The sequence below is a fragment of the Labeo rohita genome, chromosome 22 (genome assembly GCF_022985175.1).
Source record: "Labeo rohita strain BAU-BD-2019 chromosome 22, IGBB_LRoh.1.0, whole genome shotgun sequence".
In the NCBI taxonomy this organism is placed as follows: Eukaryota; Metazoa; Chordata; class Actinopteri; order Cypriniformes; family Cyprinidae; genus Labeo; species Labeo rohita.
Window position 1 is genome coordinate 35,892,199 of NC_066890.1, and position 21,645 is coordinate 35,913,843.

Consider the following 21,645-nt stretch of genomic DNA (forward strand, 5'->3'; position numbering starts at 1 on the left):
CACTTTCTGTATTCCTTCTTCCCTTTTTCTGATATGAAGACGGATGGAGAGCTCAACAGGGGTTTTTCGATTTTATCCTTCTTGTAATATTCCAAACCTAAAACAAAATAAGCTGGTTTTAACCTTTGCTCTTTGCTTTATTAAATCTGTCATCTGCGTGTAGATGGACAGGATGTATAGACTGACATTAAAACTGGCGTAAGGAGAAACTGCACTCATAGCGGAGATGGATGGGATTTTTTTCCAATTCCGAGAGGGATTACAAGTCTGATTTTATAACGTATGAAAGACCAAAGGAGAATATCCCATACATGCTATGAGTATTCAGTGCATTTCAGTTATCCCTACCATGAAACCCTGTAAATTTTAGGTTTTATTAAAACTTAAATATTTTACTCAAAGAAAAAAAACAGCAAGTTCACTCACTTAAAAAAGTAGCCTGTCCGCTAATTAATATATTTAGCTTGTTTCTTGCTAAATGTATTTATTTTCCTATTTATATTTACATAGTTTATGTTTGTTTTATATGTGTCACCAGTATTGAAAATGTAAAATTTATAACTGTCCTCATGAAGTGATGCTGTTTGCACCCCCTCGCCGTGTCTGTGCCCTCCGCAGCCCGTGTGAAATATTAATCACTTTGCTCTTTCTCTTTTCTCTTCTCTGCCAACAGCTGCCCCTGTACAATAGCGCTTCCCTCCTGGCTGCAAACACACAAGGTCTGCTGTACAGACATATACACACACTCCCCACCTGCGGCTGCTCCTCTGATGACAGACAACAAACTCAGGTAAGGCTCCATTTATATTTACTTTTGACTACGTAAGTTGACCTTAAGTTTTTAGACCCGAGGTAAACCTTAGAACAAGGCGCTGATGAGTTTTTACGATAAGATCTGTGTCCTGACAGGGGACGCGAAGTACGATAGGTATCACAATACGGTACATGATTGAAAACGTACCCGATGTGCTAAAGTGTGTAAATAAATTCTTTATTGTTAGCCAATGAGTCCTGTTTATTTATATGTATATTTTAGAAATGGCATACTAGTAGTTGTAGTTGTGCTTCAAATCATTTACACATGATCATTTAAAATGAATTAGTGATGGTTAGAAGGTGCTTGAAGTGGTGAAGAAAGGAAATAATGACTAGTTACTTTACTAGTGATTATATATTCGTATAAATTTTAAACAAATATCATTGTTAAAGATCAAGTTTATGCATGAACTCTAAACCACGCTTGACCTGTAGTTGTATAACAGGCTTTGACAATTTGTTTGCTCACCTGTATGCAGACAGCAAGTGTAGCTTAACGTAGCTGACATGTTTGTACTCTTTGTTTAAACAGTTTATACTGGAAAACAATGTGTAAAAGCTCCTAAATCCACACTTCAATCTGATTATAATCTAACGGATGCACATAATGGAAAAATTTAGCATAGTGATACAATTGATTGTTCATTTTTCATTATACAATGAGTATAAATGCTATATCCCGGTGAATCAAAATAACATATTTAAAACACTTCCTTCTGGTCTTCGAAAATGATAGGCTGAGAGGAGTGCGATATATTATAATGATAGCAGAACTCCAACCGTTTCACCGTGTGTATCGCTCCATTTGTGGTATTTCTCACAGCGAGTGTTATAGCGGATACCCAAATCCACTATGATCTTATAAATAATACTGTTTTTGTGTCACGGAATGTAGTTTTAAGAGTTTTTAGGCAACAAAGTACTTGTTTTGACTTATATGCGGTTTGTTAATAAAACGTCTATTCATTGTTTTTGGAAACGTGAGCTCCAGGGCGTCAGTGGCGGTTCAGCGCTCACGAGCCGCCGAGAGCAGCCTTACCTCGGGCAGATCTTCTGGAATTTGCCTCTGATATCTCTATAGTGGTTAAACATGAGATATAATTTGTTTGGGGTAAATCTAATGGGCAGTCTTTGGTCTCATTAATCTATTATTTGTTCCAGAGCTAATAGTTTTTTTTATGATGGCTGTTATTGTTTTTTAAATATTATTAGTCAATAAATACTATTGTATATAAATAATAGTAGTGTTTAATAATAGTATTTAATATTGGGAAACGTTGTGTGTTCGTAATTTTGGTGATGGTAATTTTAGTTACATTATTCCGCCATTAGATGGTGACGAGACGAGTTTTTATGAGCGAGTCAGCAGTAAAGACTTCTATGATGAAAGAGACTGAAACGCTATTGTAAACAAGGAAGTTGTTTTTACTTCCAACACAACCTTAATTTACCTTAAATTAGCCTTAACCGATGAAAGGATAGTATGACACAGATATCGCTTTCATCAACGGACATTCAAACTAAGTGTGGGTTTGCACTTACGGTTAATGTATTACTGAATACGTTGTTCTGCTAATTTATGCTGTCTAAACCACGGAAAAAACGTGTGGAAGCTGCTAAATCATATAGAGAAGTAAGCATTAGTAACTTAGTAAGCAGTAACGGTGCAATTTTTTGACAAACTAAAGTTCATAGGTGGTAAAGATATGTACAAGCAGTATTAATTAAGATATTAACCTAATATTTCACCTATCTGACCGTAAATAAGAACAAACACGAAAGTTGTCAAGATTCTTGCCCTGGTTCAGTTTGGCCAACCACAGACGCCTTTTGTTCACCAGGCAGTTTTTTTGCATTTTTCTCCTTTATTTGTTATAATATTTGTCAGTCTATAGTACTCAAAATGTTTTTCCTGGTCCGACCAATTAGTACAGCCCAAAACATAACAATAATTGACCATTTTCAGCAGCAATAATTAGCTAAATATGCAAGCTTTGTTTGGTTCAGTGCTGCCAGTATGGCCGACCAATGACGTGTCATCAAATCACTCTACATAATACAGTGAGCTTTTATTACAGTAATAAAATACTCTTTGAATGACGCAACTCAACGCTCCTTCATTACTACTTCTAAAGTGACGTTTTCGAATTAGTAACGGAGGCTTGGTCTCAGCTGTTAGACTGATAAACTAAGACTTGAATTAGTGGCGGAAGGACATAATTTACACAGAGTTGTTGTTTCATATGTATTTACACTCTCGTGCTGTCAAACTGTTGTATAAATGCAATATCACACGAGTAGCAGTGCATTATGGCTGTGATTCTAACCTATAACCATGCACATAATATCCCAGATTGTTAACAACTTGGTAAAGAACTGGCATAGCATGTAAGTTTGAATTTTACACAAACTTTCTCTGTTTCTCTGCAGAACCTCCAGGATGCATCTGTTGTTTGTGCTTCCCTTGGTGCTCGATGTTCAGTCCATCTCCATGATCCATAACTCCACCTATGACTGCACCTGCGACCTGGTGCTCAAAATCGCCAACTGCACCAGCAGCAATTTCACCCACCTGCCTGCTGCCCTTCCACCCCTCACCGAACAGCTGGACCTGTCCCTCAACCATCTGAGTGCCATCCAGCCCCGAGCCTTCCACGGCACACGAAGACTTCGTGTTCTGCTGCTGAGCGACAACGTGATCGGTGCGCTAGCCGACGGGGCATTCTCTCTTCTAGAAGGACTGTTGAGGTTGGACCTGAGCCGAAACCGAATCTCATTCCTGAGTGAAGGATTTTCACAGGGTCTCGGTTCCCTTCGAGATCTGTCACTGGCTGAGAACCGATTGACCAGCTTGGACAGCAGTTGTTTCGTCCACTTTGACGCCCTCCAAAGACTCAACTTCAGCCATAATACTATCGAGACCATCAAGATGAGGGCGTTTGGGTCCATGAGTACCCTACGCCAGCTACACCTCAACTCAAACAATTTAACTCTTCTCAGAAATGGTATCTTCTCTATGCTACGAAACCTCGAAGTATTGAATTTACACCACAACCAGATACACTACTTGGACGTCGGCGTGCTTTCGCCACTGACCGGTCTCGCTGTACTGGACCTCACCAACAACAACCTCTCCACCATTCAGTTCAAGACCTTCCTGAGTCTCAACACGTACAGCACTCACATAATGCTCCAAGGAAACCCGTGGAATTGCGACTGCGATCTGCAGCGAGTTTTCCGGAAGCTCTGTAACGTCAAACGGCTCTTTCTGGACGATTACGACAACCTCACCTGCGTCAATTTGGACGAAAGTCACAGGAACTACACGATGAAAGAGGAGTTCTGCATTGCAGAGATGGTTACTGTCCTGGTCATCACCATCACAGTGATCATCACTGTTGTAGCTGCCATCGTCATGGCGGAGAAGAAACGTAAAAAAAAGAACAAAGAAAAGCACTGGACGGAAGTCGGCGAGGTGTCCTGTGCATCACAAGCCTGAACCAATGGCAATAATGTAAAAAGGAACAATAATCTTGCATTATACTTGTATGACATTATGCTTTAGGTTGTCAAATTCAGGGATTTTGAAGATTTTGTGAAGGTAAATTTAGAACTTTTTAAGACCAAGTAAAGAAAATGTAAGAAATAAATTGAATGGAACACAATACGTCAATATGGTCTCTAAATGTAAATGTCTTGTATTAGCAACCCTTAAAGTTTGGAAATACAACTTCCAGCAGAACTCAATTGCTTTTTATTTCTATTCGTTACTTCAGATTTCAATAGTTCTGCTCCCAATTAATAGAATCTGGAAATAACTTTTACTGTACTTTCTGATCACACTACAAAAACATTGTTCTTTGTCAATAATTTTGTCTTGGGAAAAGAAGGAAAAACAAGTTTCATCCCAAGTAAGCAAAGGATGTTTCTATGCAACATTGTGCATGCAACATTTTAATGCCATGACTTTATGAATTTAGGCCTTAATTTGCGAAAGGGCAAGTTAAGACTTAAGAACTGCATCATATTTTTAAACATTTTTAAAGTAATTTGATAAAACCTCATGGTAGCTGGTTCTTTATGTGAACCACATTCAAACCTAAATGGATGGTCTAAAATGTTTATTCTAAGTATGACTGAAATACAGAAGTAATGACAAATGTAATAAAGAAATGTGTATATTTATTTATATATAAATCTTGCATCTTTATTCAACTGTATTATTTAATCATAAAAATGAATAAAAATGAAATCACATTTAAATGAATAATAAAGTTCTCTGTGTTTACACAAGATGGCGATAAATAGCTATTTTTGTGTGTTTACAGAAACAGGACATTGTTATAAATCATGCTAATTTAAAATGTCATAATTATTGTAAAAGATTATCCATTTAATAAAACAAAATATTTCAAATGTCCAAATAGCATCAAATTAAATGAAAGGAGCAAATATTCTGTATTTAAGTTCAATCACATGGGTAAACAACGCTAAAGCAAACACATTTATAAAGACTGAAATGTATATTTTTCACACACAAGTACAGTAAAGACGTTTTTTATTAATTTTTTTATGGAAATTTATATGTAGAAAGTGCATATTTATAAAGGAAGATGAAGTAAGAGCTCCTCTCAGTTTTTCTTCCACTTGTTTAAAGTGGGCAAAAAGACCTCATCTAGGATAATCCAGGTTATGTAGGACATTCCTCACTGAAAAAAAAAATGCCCTAATTTTGCTGAATACCCCCGATGCATTTCTGATGAGATCTCTGAGGGAAACATATATAAATATGCACTTTCTTTTGCAGTGCGCTTCACTCTTCTGATGAGAAATATTCTTCATCCTCATGATCAGAAGCTGCAGCAGATTTCTGGTCTTCTCCAGCCTCACTGACTTCAATTGCCTGGCATACGACTGCATGTAAGTCGATCATCACAGGCTTCACTAAATGTATTTCAGTGGTGTGGCTCTGGATCATGTCATTTTTGGGCTCATCTGGTTCATCCAGAAGCAGACTTCTAATAGGCCACTTCTTAGGGATATCACAATACAAGACCCGATACTCACGTGGAGGCACTTTTGGGGGTAACATGTCCCACCACATACGCTCCTTCTTTTGGAATAAACTTTTAAAGTTCTTCCATTGAAATATGCTCTTTTTTCCACGCAGTGTGACTCGTGTGTCAGTTTTGTCCCTAATCTCTTCCCGCCAGTCAGGCTGATAGCCTGGCATGAAGACAAACTCCCTTTGAAGGAAGTTCTCGTGTCTTTTAAACCTCCTGTACCACTCCTCAAACTCCTCACGCTTTTCTTTGAAGAGTTTTTTCCACATTTTACCTTTTGTTGTGTTCACTCTATCAAAAGAGATCACTAAATGTAACTGGAACTCAAGAACTCCAGAACTCGTCACAAGCGACTGGAGCTTTGGCGGGGTTTTATACGCCGCGCGAACATTCTAAAAATTTACGTCACTGGTGGGACGCGCCGAGGTAAGCAGATTCCCATTATTACTCCATGACAATAACGAGAAACAATACATTAATGATCTAAGATTGTTTAGTAAATAGTAAGCAGTCAAAAACATAATCGTTAATGTTTTAAAAGAAAGAGCTGGGTTGTCAACATCATTGCGATGGCCAATCAAATCAAAGAAGGCGCGTTTTAGTGTTTACTTTAACGGTCAAAGAGTGCGACTGTGAGGTAAGAAGCAATTACCTGTAGCTGTACTGCTAATATTTAATAACTTTTACGATTAAAATGTTAAATGAGTGAGAGTAACATCCAAGGATGAACTACTTTCAAATTTTTGGCTTTTTAAATTTGAAAACATACAGTACAAATAGTAGCGCAGTAACGCTTTGACTCGTGTGTGAGTGTGTATCCTGATTCTAAGTTTTTCTGAGCAAAAAATGACTATCATAGTTTTTTTTTTTTTTTTTTTTTTTTTTTTTTAATCATGAATTACATAAGACGCCCACTAAAATGTCACAGTGATGTCCTCAAATACCAATTAACTTCCATGTTTTAAATCTTTATACATTGCTAATATCCTTCAAACCACTAGGTTTTACCCTTCTGTGCTCTTCATCCAGCTGATTGAAAAGAAACAGAACATGGTGATGAAACAATGTAGTTGTGGCTGACTTAAACCCTGAAACTCTGGCAGATGTGCTGGTGCAGAAAGTTATCAAACATGACTTTGGAGTTGGATGATAAACTTCCTAGAATAGATAGAAAACACACAATTCTGAGAGAAAAGAACTGCACATTCAGAATCACAATTCTGACTTTATTTCTCACAATTGCGAGTTCATATCCTGCAATTCTGAGAAAAAAGTCATGATTACCTTTTGCATTTTTTTAATCAGTGGTGGAAACTGACTTCCGACTACTTGAGGTTTCATTGGCTTTATATCAGTGGTCAGTTCTTAATTTTTTAACATTTTAATTTGTGGGAAACCATAAATATAACTTACAGAATGTCTGTATATGATGTGATTTGTGATGTTGTGAAAATCTGATCTGCCCTTCGGGGTAAACTATTAGTAGTTTATCCTACAAGTAGGCTGCTGTATCAGAATGAGCTTCTTTTATCAATACATTTGTGTTAGCAGGCCTATGTAAATACTGTGTGGGCAATACAATGTACATTATTAACTACTAGTATGTCATATGTAATGTATCGTGTTACTGTTTGGATTCATTTAAAAATGATGTAACACTGACGAAGGAAAGAGTGAAGAAACAAGATTTTCAGATAACATCCTTTTCAAACTAAGATGTTCAATAGGGGTTAACTGGTTTTCAGGCAAAAGGTTCACTTGAGTATGGAATGAATTTCAGAGAAGTTATGAAATTCTGACCTTAGAGCTGAGGGAAAAATGCAGTCTGGCAGGTATCTGAGCTTCAATGCATACTTGGCTATTTATTCATTCATAAAGGATCTAAATAAAAACTTGGCACTCTCTACAAAGCATGTTGCTTAGGGAGGGGCAAAAGATGCATCTATTCACGAATTAATTTGCAACCAAGTGAAACTCTAACCTAAACAAAGAACAGCTGGGGAACAGGTTGTTTTCTATTGTGCAAGACAACTGATGCGTCCAACTCGCATGATGCATAACAAAAAGCCTCTATAATGTGTTTAAAATATATGGTTATAATATGAATCTATGCAAAACAGTTTCTGAATATTTTAAATGCGACTTACGCATTATATATTTTAATAATGTTTGTTAATGTTAATAAAGAAAAAATGTTAAGTATGCGTATCTATGTTTTCATGGTGAAATAATATTTAAAAGCTTTCCCTTCCTATTAGAACACAAATGAAACCTCCTTATATCCGCTTACTTAATATTCAAGTACCAAGTTCTTGCTATTGGATGGCTATCCATCAACGTCAGTGCGTTCATATTCAAAAGTCACGCCTTCGACAGAAGAACCCGAGCTGACAACGTCAGCACCTAATTAATATTCATAAAGTAAGTCTCAAGTCGGTTTGTGAGCAGGTGAACGCCGGATTCTTCCCACCAAGTAACAAAAATGCCTTGACAAGGCATCAAATAAGGGGGGAAATATTTGTTTGTAGGGGCAGAAAAGCCAGTAGACAAAACACCGTCCAGTAAACAAACATTCATCGGAAATGGAAGAAAATCAACTTCATCATCGAAACCCGTCTGTTCCAAAGTGACCGACTCACCTGAAACTCCCGAGGCTACAGGTAAATACACAAGGACTGTTTTTATATAACATGCCTGCGTTTATTTTACTGTAAATATGCAGTTATATACACCGCATTTGCTTGTTCTCGACTTTTCTTCTCCATTTCCTGCATTTCTTGAATATAAGACGGCTTTTGTGAACTGTCTTCCTGTTTTAGCCGCATATGTTCTCATAAGAAACAGAACAAAGTGGTTTTTAGAAAGAGCTGAAAGACTTTGCCGAATAAGTATACCGTTTGTCTTTTAATAAATGACATATCAGTAAAGGAAGCGCTGATACTTCCGTGAAAGTAGGACAGTTTTAGACAGGCGCGCCATAAACCTTCACTACGTCACTCAACAATAAATATCATGGTCATGTTCACGTTATATTTGTAAAGTATTATTTGCTTACTACTTAGTGAATACGGCACAGCATACACTGTACACTGTTTACTTTTTAAAATGAAACACTGTTCAGTATGCACCGATAAACTTTTCATATTGTAATATGCTACATTGTTGTCACATGACCTCGTCAAGTTATCGTTTTGGAAATAAATACAGATGTTTTGCCAACTGCAGTAGGTCATCAGGGTATTTCAAGCATAAATTGCATTTGCATACTATATAGTATACTTGCACTGCAGTAATAGTATAAGAGTTGAATTTAGTATGCCATACTTGACATGCAAAAAGTGTTCATATAAGTTTTTGATGCCATAATTGTGCTGTAAAGTGGTCTAATATTATGTCTTCGTATCTAACGGGTTTTTTTTCTACATAATTCTTCGTATTTTTGAATCATTCTGAAATCAGAATGGATCCTTTTGTACTTATGCTTCCGGTCATACTGTATGCAGCTTTTAACACATTTTAGGCATTTAAAATATTACTATTATCTTTAACCCGACTTTAGAAATATCAGCACCCCAGCAAAGATGGCTGACGACCGTGTAGCTATCTTAACTGACGACGAAGAGGAGCTAAAGAGGAGACACCTTGAGCGTTTCGACCGCCTGTCGCTTGAGATTCAATCAGATCGGCCTTCGCAACCGTCTGAGGACAGTGTATCCAACGACACAGTACCGACTCCATCCCCTCAACACGACATAAGCTGCTGTGAACGATTGCTCCTGCGGGTCAACCCCCGCCTTCTTGTATCAAAAGTGTTTTATTTGTTCTTCTATGCTGCATATGGTTCCCTCCATCCCCTTCTTGCACTGTACTATAAGCAGCTGGGGATGAGTCCCACCCAAAGTGGTCTCTTAGTGGGAATACGTTATTTCATTGAGTTCTGTAGCGCCCCTTTTTGGGGCATTGTCGCAGATCGTTTCAGGAAAGGTAAAGCAGTCTTGTTGTTCTCAATGTTATGCTGGCTGCTTTTTAATTCTGGGATTGGCATTGTGCAACCGCCGGACATGAAGTGCAAAGAGGAGAACCTCCCGACAACCACAGCTATGGTACCGACTGCCCACACTACCGGATCTAACGAGACATTCTACCTCAGCAGCAGTTCCGTCCCGTCAACAAACCAGATGAGACGCCGCAGGGATCTGATTGGACATTATTCTTGGCGAACCATCCTCTCCTCTGAAGAACATCGGTTCAAACGGGATTCCAACTCAAGTTTTACTGTGGCACCTGAAGAATTACCTAACGTGACACAATCTGACCAAACCACCACCACCACCACCATGAGGCCCAACTCAAGCACCTCCATCTCAACATCAACCCTCAACACCACATCTGACACCACTACTCAAAGTACTACAACCAAACCAAACCAACCTCCAGAATATAACATGGACCAGGTTCGCGCCATATTCCTGCTGATTCTGCTCGTCATCATCATTGGCGAGTTTTTTAGTGCTCCAGCCATTACTATTGTGGATACGGTATGTAACTCTTTATGTTTTTTCCTCAAAATAATCACAATATCAAGGCAGATCAATTAGTAGTGTCCATCTTATAGGCCAGGGGTGCCCAAATTTGGTCCTGGAGGGCCGGTGTCCTGCAGATTTTAGCTCCAACTTGCCTCACCACACTTAAGTTTCTAGTATGCCTAGTAAAACCTTGATTAGCTGGGTCAGATGTGTTTAATTGGTCTTGGAGCTAAACTGTGCAGGACACCGGCCCTCCAGGACCAAGTTTGGGCACCCCGTTATAGGCCATGAGTCCTGAAACGTCCATTATTTTTAGTTCTTAGAACGAAAGATTTGAATAAGCAGAACTTCATAAGGGATATAGGACAATACGTCCATTGTATTTAGATGTTAGACATAAGACCAAACCACAGTCACTTTTTCACCCTCAGGGTGCTGGTGTCTGTGCTTAATCCAGTTCCCAATCTGGAACCACTCCACTTGTTTCCACTGCAGATGGTCTCCATGCTTGACCCTCAAACCAAGCTAATGTCAGTGGCCATGGGGTTATTTATGTAGTATCATATCAGAATTTGGGTAACAAAGGAACATAGAGTCAACCCTGGGAAGACTGGAATATCAAGATGTTCTTAGGCAGGTGTGTCCAAACTTGGTCCTGGAGGACCGGTGTCCTGCAGAGTTTAGCTCATCCTTACTAAGCATGATAGAAACTTCCAGGCAAGTTGGAGTTAAACTCTGCAGGACACCAGCCCTCTAGGACACCCCTGTTCTTAGGACTTCAAGCACCAGTTCCAACACCATTTTGGTAGACGAGTTATTCACCAAGTCTAAAATAGGTTTATTTGGATTGTTTTAGGTGACACTGCAGTACCTGGGTCCACATCGTGACCGCTATGGTCTTCAGCGAATGTGGGGATCTCTAGGATGGGGTATCGCCATGCTCTGCGTCGGCATTTGGATCGACCACACTAGCACCAACCTTGTCATTGGCAACATGGAATGCTACATGGAAAATTACAAGAGCTACCGTATTGCCTTTGTTGTGTTCGGCGTATTAATGGGAATCGCTCTGATCGTTGCCACTCAGTTTAAGTTTGACGTTCAGCACCAAAGCAGGAGTGAAGGAAATGAGGCTGGCAACCAGCAGCAAAACGCTCAACCTAGCGGTTCCCCTGGAACGGAGAACTCTGAGACCCCAACAATCGTCCACGTTGAGGAGTTCCACTTCTGGGACTTGATGCGACTGCTGTGCGGTGTACAGTACAGCACTGTGTTATTCGTGGCCTGGTTTATGGGCTTTGGCTATGGGTTTGTTTTTACATTCCTTTACTGGCATTTACAGGACTTGACAGGATCCACAACGCTGTTTGGTATTTGTTCTGTCCTGAGTCATGTGTCGGAGCTTGCTGCCTATTTTACCAGCCATAAATTCATCGAACTGGTGGGACACATCAGGTGAGCTTCCTGTGATTCCTTGTCAGCTTAAGCAAATTAGAATGGTCTGGTTCGGTTCTGAGTCTTGATTCAGATCTAAATCTTAGTCTGGTTAAGTTCTGAATCTTTATTCAGATCTGAATCTTGGTCCGGTTCAGGTCTGAATCTAGATTCAGATCTAAATCTTAGTCCGGTTCAGTCCTGAATCTTGATCCAGATCTGAATCTTGGTCTGGTTTATTTCTGAATCTTGGTCCATTTCAGTTCAGCTGTATTTTGGCCAGTCAACTTTAAATATTACTTAAGGTAATACAACAATATATGTGACCCTGGACCACAAAACCAGTCTTAAGTTGCTGGGGTATATTTGTAGCAATAGCAAAAAATACATTGTATGGGTCAAAATTATAGATTTTTCTTTTATGCCAAAAATCATTAGGAATTATGTAAAGCTAAATTTCCTACTGTAAATATATCAAAACTTAATTTTTGATTTGTAATATGCATTGCAAAGAACTTAATTTGGACAACTTTAAAGGCGATTTTCTCAATATTTTGATTTTTTTTTTTTCCACCCTCAGATTCCATACACTGAAATAGTTATATCTCGGCCAAATATTGTTCTATCTTAACAAACCATACATCGATGGAAAGTTTATTTATTCAGCTTTCAGATGGTATATAAAGCTCAATTTCGAAAAATTGACATGACTGGTTTTGTGGTCCAAGGTCATATATAAAGTACAATGGCCTACAGATTGTCTTTAACCGTTCAAAGGCTGTGATTCAAACACTATTAAAGTGGCTACCTAAACATTATTTTAAAGAATTAAAAATAGGCACAAAAGTCAAGCTGACTTAGAAGATTCTTCATTTTGAACAATATGTAAGATTTAGTCCTACATTTTGATTCATTTCTGAGTCTTGGTCCAGTTTAATTCTGAATTTTGATTCAGATTTGATTCTTGGGCCAGTTTAGCCTTGAATCTTGATCTAGATCTGAATCTTGGTCCGGTTCAGTTCTGAATCTTGATTTAGACCTGAGTCTTGGTCTTGTTCGGTTCTTGATCTTATTTCAAAACTTAATCTTGGTCTGTTTTTTTTTTTTTTTTTTTTTTTTTTTTTTTTTTGGTTGATTTCTAAATCTTCAACTATCTTAAAATATTACTTAGGGCAATACAACGTTATATAAAGTACAACGGCCTACAAATTGTTGTCATTAACCATTCATTGCCTGTGATTCAAACACTATTAAGGTGGCTACCTAAACCGTTTTGAAGAATTAAAAGCTGGCACAAAAGTCAAGTTGACTAAGATTCTTTATTTTGAAAAATGTGTAAGGTTTAGTCCCAAATCTTGATTCAGAGCTGAATCTTAGTCCGTTTTAGTCCTAAATATCGATCAAGATTTAAACTTGATTCAGATCTGAATTTTGGTCCCATTTAGTCCTGAATCTTGATCCAGATCTGAATCTTGGTCCGGTTCAGATCTGAATCTTGGTCCGGTTCAGATCTGAATCTTGGTCCAGTTCAGTTCTGAATCTTCCCCCGGTTTCACAGACAAGGCTTAAAACTAGTCCTCAACTAAAATGTAAATCTGAGCTGTTTCAGCTGAAAGAAACTTTAATTGGTTGATCTTGAAATATGTCAGAGCACACCAGTAATGTTTTTTTCTAAAACATGTTTATAAAAATTACTTTAAAATCCTAATTGAACTGTGGCCTAGTCCTAGCTTAATTTAGGCCCTGTCTGTGAAAACGGGCTTTGGACTGGTTCAGTTCTGAATCTTGATCCAGATCTGAATCTTGGTCTGGTTCAGTTCTGAATCTAGATTCAGATCTAAATCTTAGTCAGGTTCAGTACTGAATTTTGATCCAGATCTGAATCTTGATCCATTTCCATTCAGCTGTATTTTGGCCAGTCAACTTAAAATATCACTTAAGTTAATACAACATTATATAAAGTACAATGGCCTACAAATTGTCTATAACCATTCAAAGGCTGTGATTCAAACACTATTAAAGTGGCTACCTAAACATTATTTTAAAGAATTAAAAGTGGGCACAAAAGTCAAGTTGACTTAGAAGTTTCTTCATTTTAAACAATATGTAAGGTTTAGTCCTGAATTTTGATTCACGTCTGAGTCGTGGTCCAGTTTAGCCTTGAATCTTGATCCAGATCTGAATCTTGATCTGGTTTAGTTGTGAATCTTGATCCAGATCTGAATCTTGGTCCGGTTTAGCTCTGATCCTTGATTTTGATCTGAACTTTGGTCCGGTTCAATTCCGAATCTTGGTCCAGTTTTTGGTTGAGTTCTAAATCTCATTTTGAATATAATTTTGAACAGTACGTAAGGTGGCATTGCTTTTGTCTTTAAAGTAATGTAATCCCAAAGTAAAAAGTAATTGTAAAGTAATCCCAGAGTATATGTTTTTATATGGTTGTTAGGGTATTCAGTATGGCTGCTAGGTAATATAGGTGTTACATATATTTGTTGCTGTTGTTCTTATTGGTGTTTCAGGCTGCTAGCTTAGCTATATGCTAACATCAAATTCTACTGAAATCAACTGTCAGTATTTTAAATGACTCATTAGGTTTCATTTTAGTTACTTTCGAAGAAACTATTTTGGAAGGTTGATGCTTATGTAGGCCACAAGACAGCTCGCTAGAATTTAGAACCAAACCAACATAGTAGTTTATTCCAGTCACAGGCCAGACTTGTCCAGGTAATCCAAACCACCTCACTGCACCATGTGACTCCATCTTATTTGATCCTGACCTTGAATCAGTGCGTCTTTGTGCATGGCGCTGTCATGCGACTCTGTAGGTCTGCACTGGGATCAGTGAGGCATTGTTTGGTTAAAAGGCCTGGCTCAAAAGCACAAAGCCTTTTTCTGTCAGCAGTGGCACAGGTCCAGAATGCACTGCACAGCAGCTACAGTGTCCACTGCTTGGCTCCTTTTACAGAGAGCGAAACATTCATGCTCTTCGGTGTTCAAGTTGAGTTATTAGTTTAAATTATGAAGAAAAGCATTTTAATGACTAACAGAGCAGTATGAATCTACACTGTATAATCCCTCCTTGACTCGTTTACAATTTCTCGTAAGAGGCAGTTCAAAATTGAAGGAACTTCCTGTTCGACATTTGAATGTTTTATAGATGCATCTTTAAAAGATGACCTCAATAAGCTGTTAGGATTTTTGAGATATGACTATGCGGTTAAATCTCATTTTGATCAGAGGAAGTTAATATAATGAGTCATCATGACACGCACAAGGCACTTTAGAAAATCCACAAAATTGACAACAATTCTGGCTTATATTTGCATTTGCATAAAAAAATTAAACTTAGTTGGGATCCTTTACAAGAGGGTGAAATATGAGACTGACATATTCTTGAGATGTTTTTTGGAGATCAGTGCTTGTATTTTTAATAACTGTGTCTTGTTTTTTTCTTTTAGGGTTTTGTACATCGGCCTGGCCTGCAACACAGCGCGCTACCTCTATATCTCGTATCTGAAGAATGCCTGGACTGTGTTGCCCATGGAAGTGCTGCAAGGTAGAAATGGCTTGTCAATGAGTTCTCAATCTCAATCCAAAAAGTGTCTACAGTCATTCAATTCTGTAAATGTGGTCTGTGTGTACACAATCGTTGTAAAAGTAAAGATATGCATGCCAAAAAATAAAGGCCGGGGTTCATTTCAGGAGAGGAAATAAAGTCAGTTTGACACTGTCAGTTCCAACGCCCTTTCCTGTGGCAAAACAATCGAGAAGAAAACAAACATGTAGATGCGTTGGAGAGACTTAGGAATGAAGACCTGGAGCTAGTCTGTTTACATTTCATCTATTTAAAGAAATGTCCATACTGTTACCGACTTGTTTGCTACCTTCTCTCTATATATACTTAAAAAAAAACAAAAAAAAAACATACAATTTTATTTACCTATTTCTGAATGATTGAATGAATGACACTTACAGAAAGTTCACCCAAAATAAACATTTCAATTCAAGATGTAGAAGAGTTCTTCAATAAATAATAAATCCCCCAATAAATCCTTTGCAGTGAATGGGTGCCATCAGAATGAGAGTCCAAACAGCTGATAAAAACATCACAATAATCCACGCAAAAAAGATGCATGTTTTGAAAAAAAAAAAAAAAAAAGTCTTTTATTATCCATAATCCATAATATTGCTTTCTCTATTGAAAAAGAAATCTCTTCTGGATCAGGAGAAAAATCTGCATCAAGCGCCATTTATAAGCTAAAACAGTTCTAAACGAATATGTGAGAGGACAACAGAAGGTGGACTTTTTCCAATGGAGGAAGATCATTTTGGATTATGGCCCGAATTGAGGGTTTAAAGTTAAAATGCCTTAATGATAGATTTGTTTCTTACAAACACGCAACATTTCTCTTCACAAGACATTAATTGATGAACTAGAGGTGTCGTTTCGATTGCTTGAGGATTATTGTGATGTTTTTATCAGCTGTTTGGACTCTCATTCTGACGGCACCCATTCACTGCAATGCATTCTGTTGTTGAGCAAGTGATGTAATGCTAAATTTCCTTTAAGCCTTCTATTATGCTGTATAATAAACATTGTGTATCTGTGCAGGCATAACGCATGCATCTGTATGGGCGGCGTGTATCTCGTACTTGAGCGCGGCCGTACCTTCACCTCTCCGGACGTCCGCTCAAGGCATCCTGCAGGGTCTCCACCTCGGCCTGGGCAGGGGCTGTGGGGCGATGGTTGGCGGAGTATTTGTCAACTACTTTGGTATGTAAACAAAGTCTATTATTTTTGTAACCACATGATATTACGAATGCCGCTATGTGTATAAAGAAGAGGCTGTCTTGTTTTTCAGGTGCTGCTGAAACGTTCAGGGGAATAGGAATGACATCGCTAGTTATTTTGCTCATCTTTTCATTTATTATGTGCATCACTGGCCAGAATGAGAAAAAAGGTAAGTAACAAGATTTCGGACAGTGCTAATTTTTTAAAATAAGACCTGAAATACGTTTGTTTTGCTTAGTTTTAGGTTTTTGTTTAATTTTTTGGGGTTTGGTTTTTAGGTGTCCGGGTTAGATTGGATTTTTTACCTTTTGTTTCTGTTAAGTTCAGTTCAGTTCAAAAGTTTTTGAACAGTAAGATTTTTAATGTTTTTTTGTTTTAAAGAAGTCTCTTCTGCTCATCAAGACTGCATTTATTTGATCCAAAATACAGCAAAGCAGTAAAATGTTGAAATATTTTTACTATTAAAAATAACTGTTTTCTATTTAAATATATTTTAAAATGTAATTTATTCTTGTGATCAAAGCTAGATTTTCAGCATCTTTACTCCAGTCTTCCAGTCGAAAGATAAGCATTTATCTGAAGGAAAAAAAAAAAAAAAACTGTAACATTATACATTACACTATTCAATAGCTTGGAGTCAGTTTATTATTATACATTTTTTGAGGGGGGGAAGAAATGATATAAATTAATACTTTTATTTAGCAAGGATGCTTTAAATTGATCAAAAGTGATGATAAAGACATTTATAATGTTACAAAAGATTTCTATTTCAGATAAATGCTGTTCTTCTGAACTTTCTATTCATCTATTCAACATAATAATAATTATTATTATAATAAATGTTTTGAGCAGCAAATTATTAGAATGATTTCTGAAGGATCATGTGACTGGAGTAATCATGCTAAAAAAGATCAGCTTTGAAATCACAAAAATAAATAACATTTTAAAATGTATTAAAATAGAAAGCAGTTATTTTAAATAGTAAAAATATTTCAAAATTTTACTGTTTTTGCTGTATTTTGGATCAAATAAACAGGCTTGGTGAGTAGAAGAGACTTTTTCAAAAAACATAAAAAAAATCTTACTGTTCAAAAACTTTTGACTGGTAGTGTTTAATATAATATAATTGAATTTAAGTACATTTTCAGTAATTTAATTAAAAAAAAATTCCAAAATAATAGCAATAACTGCAGTAAAAACAAATGTGTCTTTTCCAAATAATTGGGTTTTTTTTGTGTGCTCAAATAAACTAAAATGTCTCCAGTATGTCCAAGTTTAGTGCAGAGGTTCATTCAGATGATTTTCTGATTCATTCATGTTTTAACGTTAGATTTGAAGCTTCAATAAACTGTTTTAGCCTACTAATGGATAGTTTATTTAAATAATTAGTTCACCAGAATAAAAATTTCCTGATAATTTACTCACTTCTACATCATCCAAGATGTTTGTCTTTCTTTCTTCAGTCGAAAAGAATTGAAGGTTTTTGAGGAAAACATTCCAAAATTTTTCTCCATATAGTGGACTTCATTGGAGATCAGTGGGTTGAAGGTCCAAAGAAAATGAGATGGAGTTTTTCCCCTACCCTACCTTTTTGAACCGAAGTACACAAACGAAGAACCAAGGGCGTGTGACCTTTCCAAATGATCTTTCCATGATTATGTAATGCGTGAAGCTGTAGACATGCATTGCAGAGCTAGTGCAAGATGAGCACTTGTGGTAAAAAAAAAAATATATATATATATATATTTTTTTTTTTTAAGAAAATGACAGATCGTTTCAGTAGATCAGACCCTTATTCCTCTGCTGGGATCATGTAGAGCCATTTGAAGCTGCAATGAAACTGCAGTTTGGACCTTTAACCCGTTGGTCACCATTGAAGTCCACTATATGGAGAAAAATCCTGGAATGTTTTCCAAAAAACCTTAATTTCTTTTCAGCTGAAGACAAAAAGACATGAACATTTTGGATGACACGGGGTGTCAATTATTAGGAAATTTTAATTAATGATTGAACTAATCTGTTAAACTATGAAAATCTTAAATGTGGTTTCAAGTTTTTTCATAAGTTCCTTCAATTTAGTGTGTTTCTTCCTTTTTACCTCACAGAGGACAAGATGCTAGCAGAGAACATTCCTATCCCGTCCAGTCCTGTTCCCATAGCGACCATTGACCTGGTTCAGAACACAACAGACGTGGCGGCACCCGCTCGACCCGAACCCAAACTTCCGGCTCGGAAAACGCGGCACCAGGAAGAGCAGGAAGATCTGAACAAGCCCGCTTGGGTTCCGTCCGGTTCGCCGTGGGTTACAGTCGCTCTCTTGTTCTACCAAATCAGAGAGATGGTCGTCATAGCAAAGACCCCTGTCGAGGTCCTGTCCCTTCAGGTAACGCAGAGGATCATGGGAAAATAAGAGGAGAATGGTCTAAACATGCCATCTAAATGTTTTCATAATAGTACTGTCGTTGAGTGTTTTCTCTCTCTTTTTCATGCATTCTGTGGCAGAAAGGTGAGAATGTGTAGATTTAGTTGAAATTGAAAACTGTACAGTTGAAGTCAAAAGTTTACATACCCCTTGCAGAATCTGCAAAATGTTAATTACTTTACCAAAATAAGAGAGATCATACAAAATGTGTGTTATTTCTTATTTAGTACTGACCTGAATAAGATATTTCACATAAAAGATGTTTACATATAGTCCACAAGAGAAAATAATACTTCAAAAGTTACACACTTTAAGTCATACACTTGATTCTTAATATTGTTGTTACCTCAATGATCCACAGCTGTGTTTTTTTGTTTAGTGATAGTTGTTCATGAGCCCTCATGTTTGTCCTGAACAGTTAAACCTGCTGTTCTTCAGAAAAATCCTTGAGGTCCCACAAGTTCTTTGGTTTTTCAGCATTTTTGTGTATTTGAACCCTTTTCAACAATGACTGTATGATTTTGAGATCCATCTTTTCACACTGAGGACAACTGAGGGACTCATATGCAACTATTACAGAAGGTTCAAACGCTCACTGATGCTTCAGAAGTAAAAACAATGCATTAAGAGCCTGAGGGTAAAAACTTTTTGAATTTGAAAATCAGGGTAAATTTCACTTATTTTGTCTTCTGGGAAAGTATGGGAAAGTATCTTCTGTAGCTTCTGAAGGGCAGTACTAAATGAAAAAAATATGATATTTAGGCAAAATAAGAAAAATCTTCTTCTGTTCAAAAGTTTTCACCCCCAACTCTCAATGCATTGTTTTTTTTCTTCTGAAGCATCAGTGAGTGTTTGTATCTTCTGTAATAGTTGCGTAAGAGTCCCTCAGTTGTCCTCATTGTGAAAAGATGGATCTTAAAATCATACAGTCATTGTTGAAAAGGATTCAAATACACAAAAATGCTGAAAAACCAAAGAATTTGTGGGACCTGAATGATTTTTCTGAAGAACAGCAGACAGTTTAACTGTTCAGAACAAACAAGGGACTCACGAACAAATTTTTGCCCCCTTTTTTTTTTTTTTTTTTTTTTTTTTTTTTCAGTTCTGTTTTTTTTTTTTTTGTTTCATGTCATTTTTGTTTCTTTGTTTAGTTTGGTTGAGTTTTTTTTGGTTTGTTTTAATGTTGGATTTTTGTTTAAGTTTGTTTTATTTCATGTTGGTTTATTTTTGTTTGTGTTTTGTTTTGTAGCATTTGGTCATTTCACATTTATTTTTCTTATTTGGGTTTGGTTTCATGTTTAGTTTTTTTGTCATTTTTGTTTATTTTACTTCCCTTTTTTTCGTGGGTTTTTTGTTCAATTCAGTTTTGTTTTCGTCTAAAGTTTTACATTTTGTCTGGCTTTTTTGGCCTGTTTGTTTAGTTCAGTTTTTTTGTTTTGTTTCATGTCATTTTGCCCTTTTTGTTTCTTTATTTAGTTTAGTTACGTTTTTTTCTTTTGGTTTGTTTTAATGTTGGATCTTTAAGTTTGTTTTATTTCATGTTGGTTTATTTTTGTTTGTTTAGTGAAGTGTTTTGTTTTGTAGCATCAGTGAGTGTTTGAACCTTCTGTAATAGTTGCATATGAGTCCCTCAATTGTTCTCAGTGTGAAAAAGATGGATCTCAAAATTATACAGTCAATGTTGGAAAGGGTTCATATGCACAAAAATGTTGAAAACCAAAGAATTTGTGGGACTTGAAGGATGTTTTTGAAGAACAGCAGACAGTTTAACTGTTCAGGACAAACAAGGGACTCATGAACAACTATCACTAAACAAAAAAAACACAGCCGTGGATCACTCAGGTAACAACGCAATATTAAGAATCATGTGTATGGAGTCATTTTTATAAATTAAAAACTATTATTCTCTTGTGGACTATATGTAAATGTCTTGTATGTGAGATCTTATTCAGGTCAGAACTAAATAAAAACATAACATGCATTTTGTATGATCCCTCTTATTTTGGTAAAATAATGAACATCTTTCAGATTCTGCAAGGTGTGTGTAAAATTTTGACTTCAACTGTAGATTTGTAGGAGGGGAAAACTCTGAAACTGATTAGAAAGCTCAAAAACAGCATTTGTAACAGAAATCTTTTGTAATGTTATAAATCTCTTTAATTACATTAAACTGTTTTATTTATTAGGACACAGATGAGGTCCCGTCGGACTCCCGAGAAGACCAATCACCTCCCGTCTTCAGCGATGCTACTCAGCAGGAAAGCACTCCCAGCGGGCTCCAGTCCCGGGAGGACCCCGGGCCCCCAGGGGCCGCGCCACAGCTGGAATTCCCAACATGGGACACACAGCCTGCATTACAACCAAACAGCTGATGGCACAAAGTGACAAAGTGACCCGGTAACCCGTGGGTATTTTCTCTTCACAGTGATTTTATTTTGTGAAGAGTTTTTACGGACTATGTGGGGAAAATACAAGGGAGAGGAAAGTACTGTATATGTGGCCTCTGTATGATTTCTAACTTATTTCCAGGTGTTTTGCACATCCTATAAATAAAGCCTGGCAGGTTTTAAACTAACATGTGCCTGTTTTGAC

At 37.1% G+C, this 21,645-nt stretch overlaps 2 protein-coding genes across 4 annotated transcripts in view; both read left to right on the forward strand.

Annotated features, from left to right (window-relative positions):
* The window catches only part of LOC127153810 (leucine-rich repeat-containing protein 15), a 16,866-nt gene extending 11,696 nt beyond the window's left edge, over window positions 1-5,170 (forward strand). For all 3 annotated transcript variants that reach the window (XM_051095065.1, XM_051095067.1, XM_051095066.1), the window contains 2 exons: window positions 674-790; window positions 3,247-5,170. In XM_051095065.1, coding sequence (XP_050951022.1) covers window positions 771-790; window positions 3,247-4,315 — 1,089 coding nt within the window. In that variant the 5' untranslated portion in view covers window positions 674-770 and the 3' untranslated portion in view covers window positions 4,316-5,170. The remainder of the gene's footprint in view (window positions 1-673; window positions 791-3,246) is intronic.
* A 3,110-nt stretch (window positions 5,171-8,280) lies between these two features.
* mfsd6a (major facilitator superfamily domain containing 6a) lies at window positions 8,281-21,445 on the forward strand. Its single transcript, XM_051095056.1, has 8 exons — window positions 8,281-8,539; window positions 9,439-10,417; window positions 11,262-11,860; window positions 15,298-15,395; window positions 16,452-16,613; window positions 16,702-16,800; window positions 18,737-19,014; window positions 21,240-21,445. Exons 2-8 carry the CDS (start codon window positions 9,461-9,463, stop codon window positions 21,423-21,425), a joined length of 2,379 nt encoding a protein of 792 aa, XP_050951013.1. The 5' UTR covers window positions 8,281-8,539; window positions 9,439-9,460; the 3' UTR covers window positions 21,426-21,445.
* The last annotated feature ends 200 nt before the right edge of the window (window positions 21,446-21,645 follow it).

Excerpts from the sequence above, each read along its gene's own strand:
- mfsd6a (XM_051095056.1), top strand. The coding sequence starts at position 9,461 with ATGGCTGACGACCGTGTAGCTATCTTAACTGACGACGAAGAGGAGCTA. Across the intron at positions 15,396-16,451 it reads GCCCATGGAAGTGCTGCAAG|GCATAACGCATGCATCTGTA; the intron begins GTAGAAATGGCT and ends GTATCTGTGCAG. Across the intron at positions 16,801-18,736 it reads TGGCCAGAATGAGAAAAAAG|AGGACAAGATGCTAGCAGAG; the intron begins GTAAGTAACAAG and ends TTTACCTCACAG.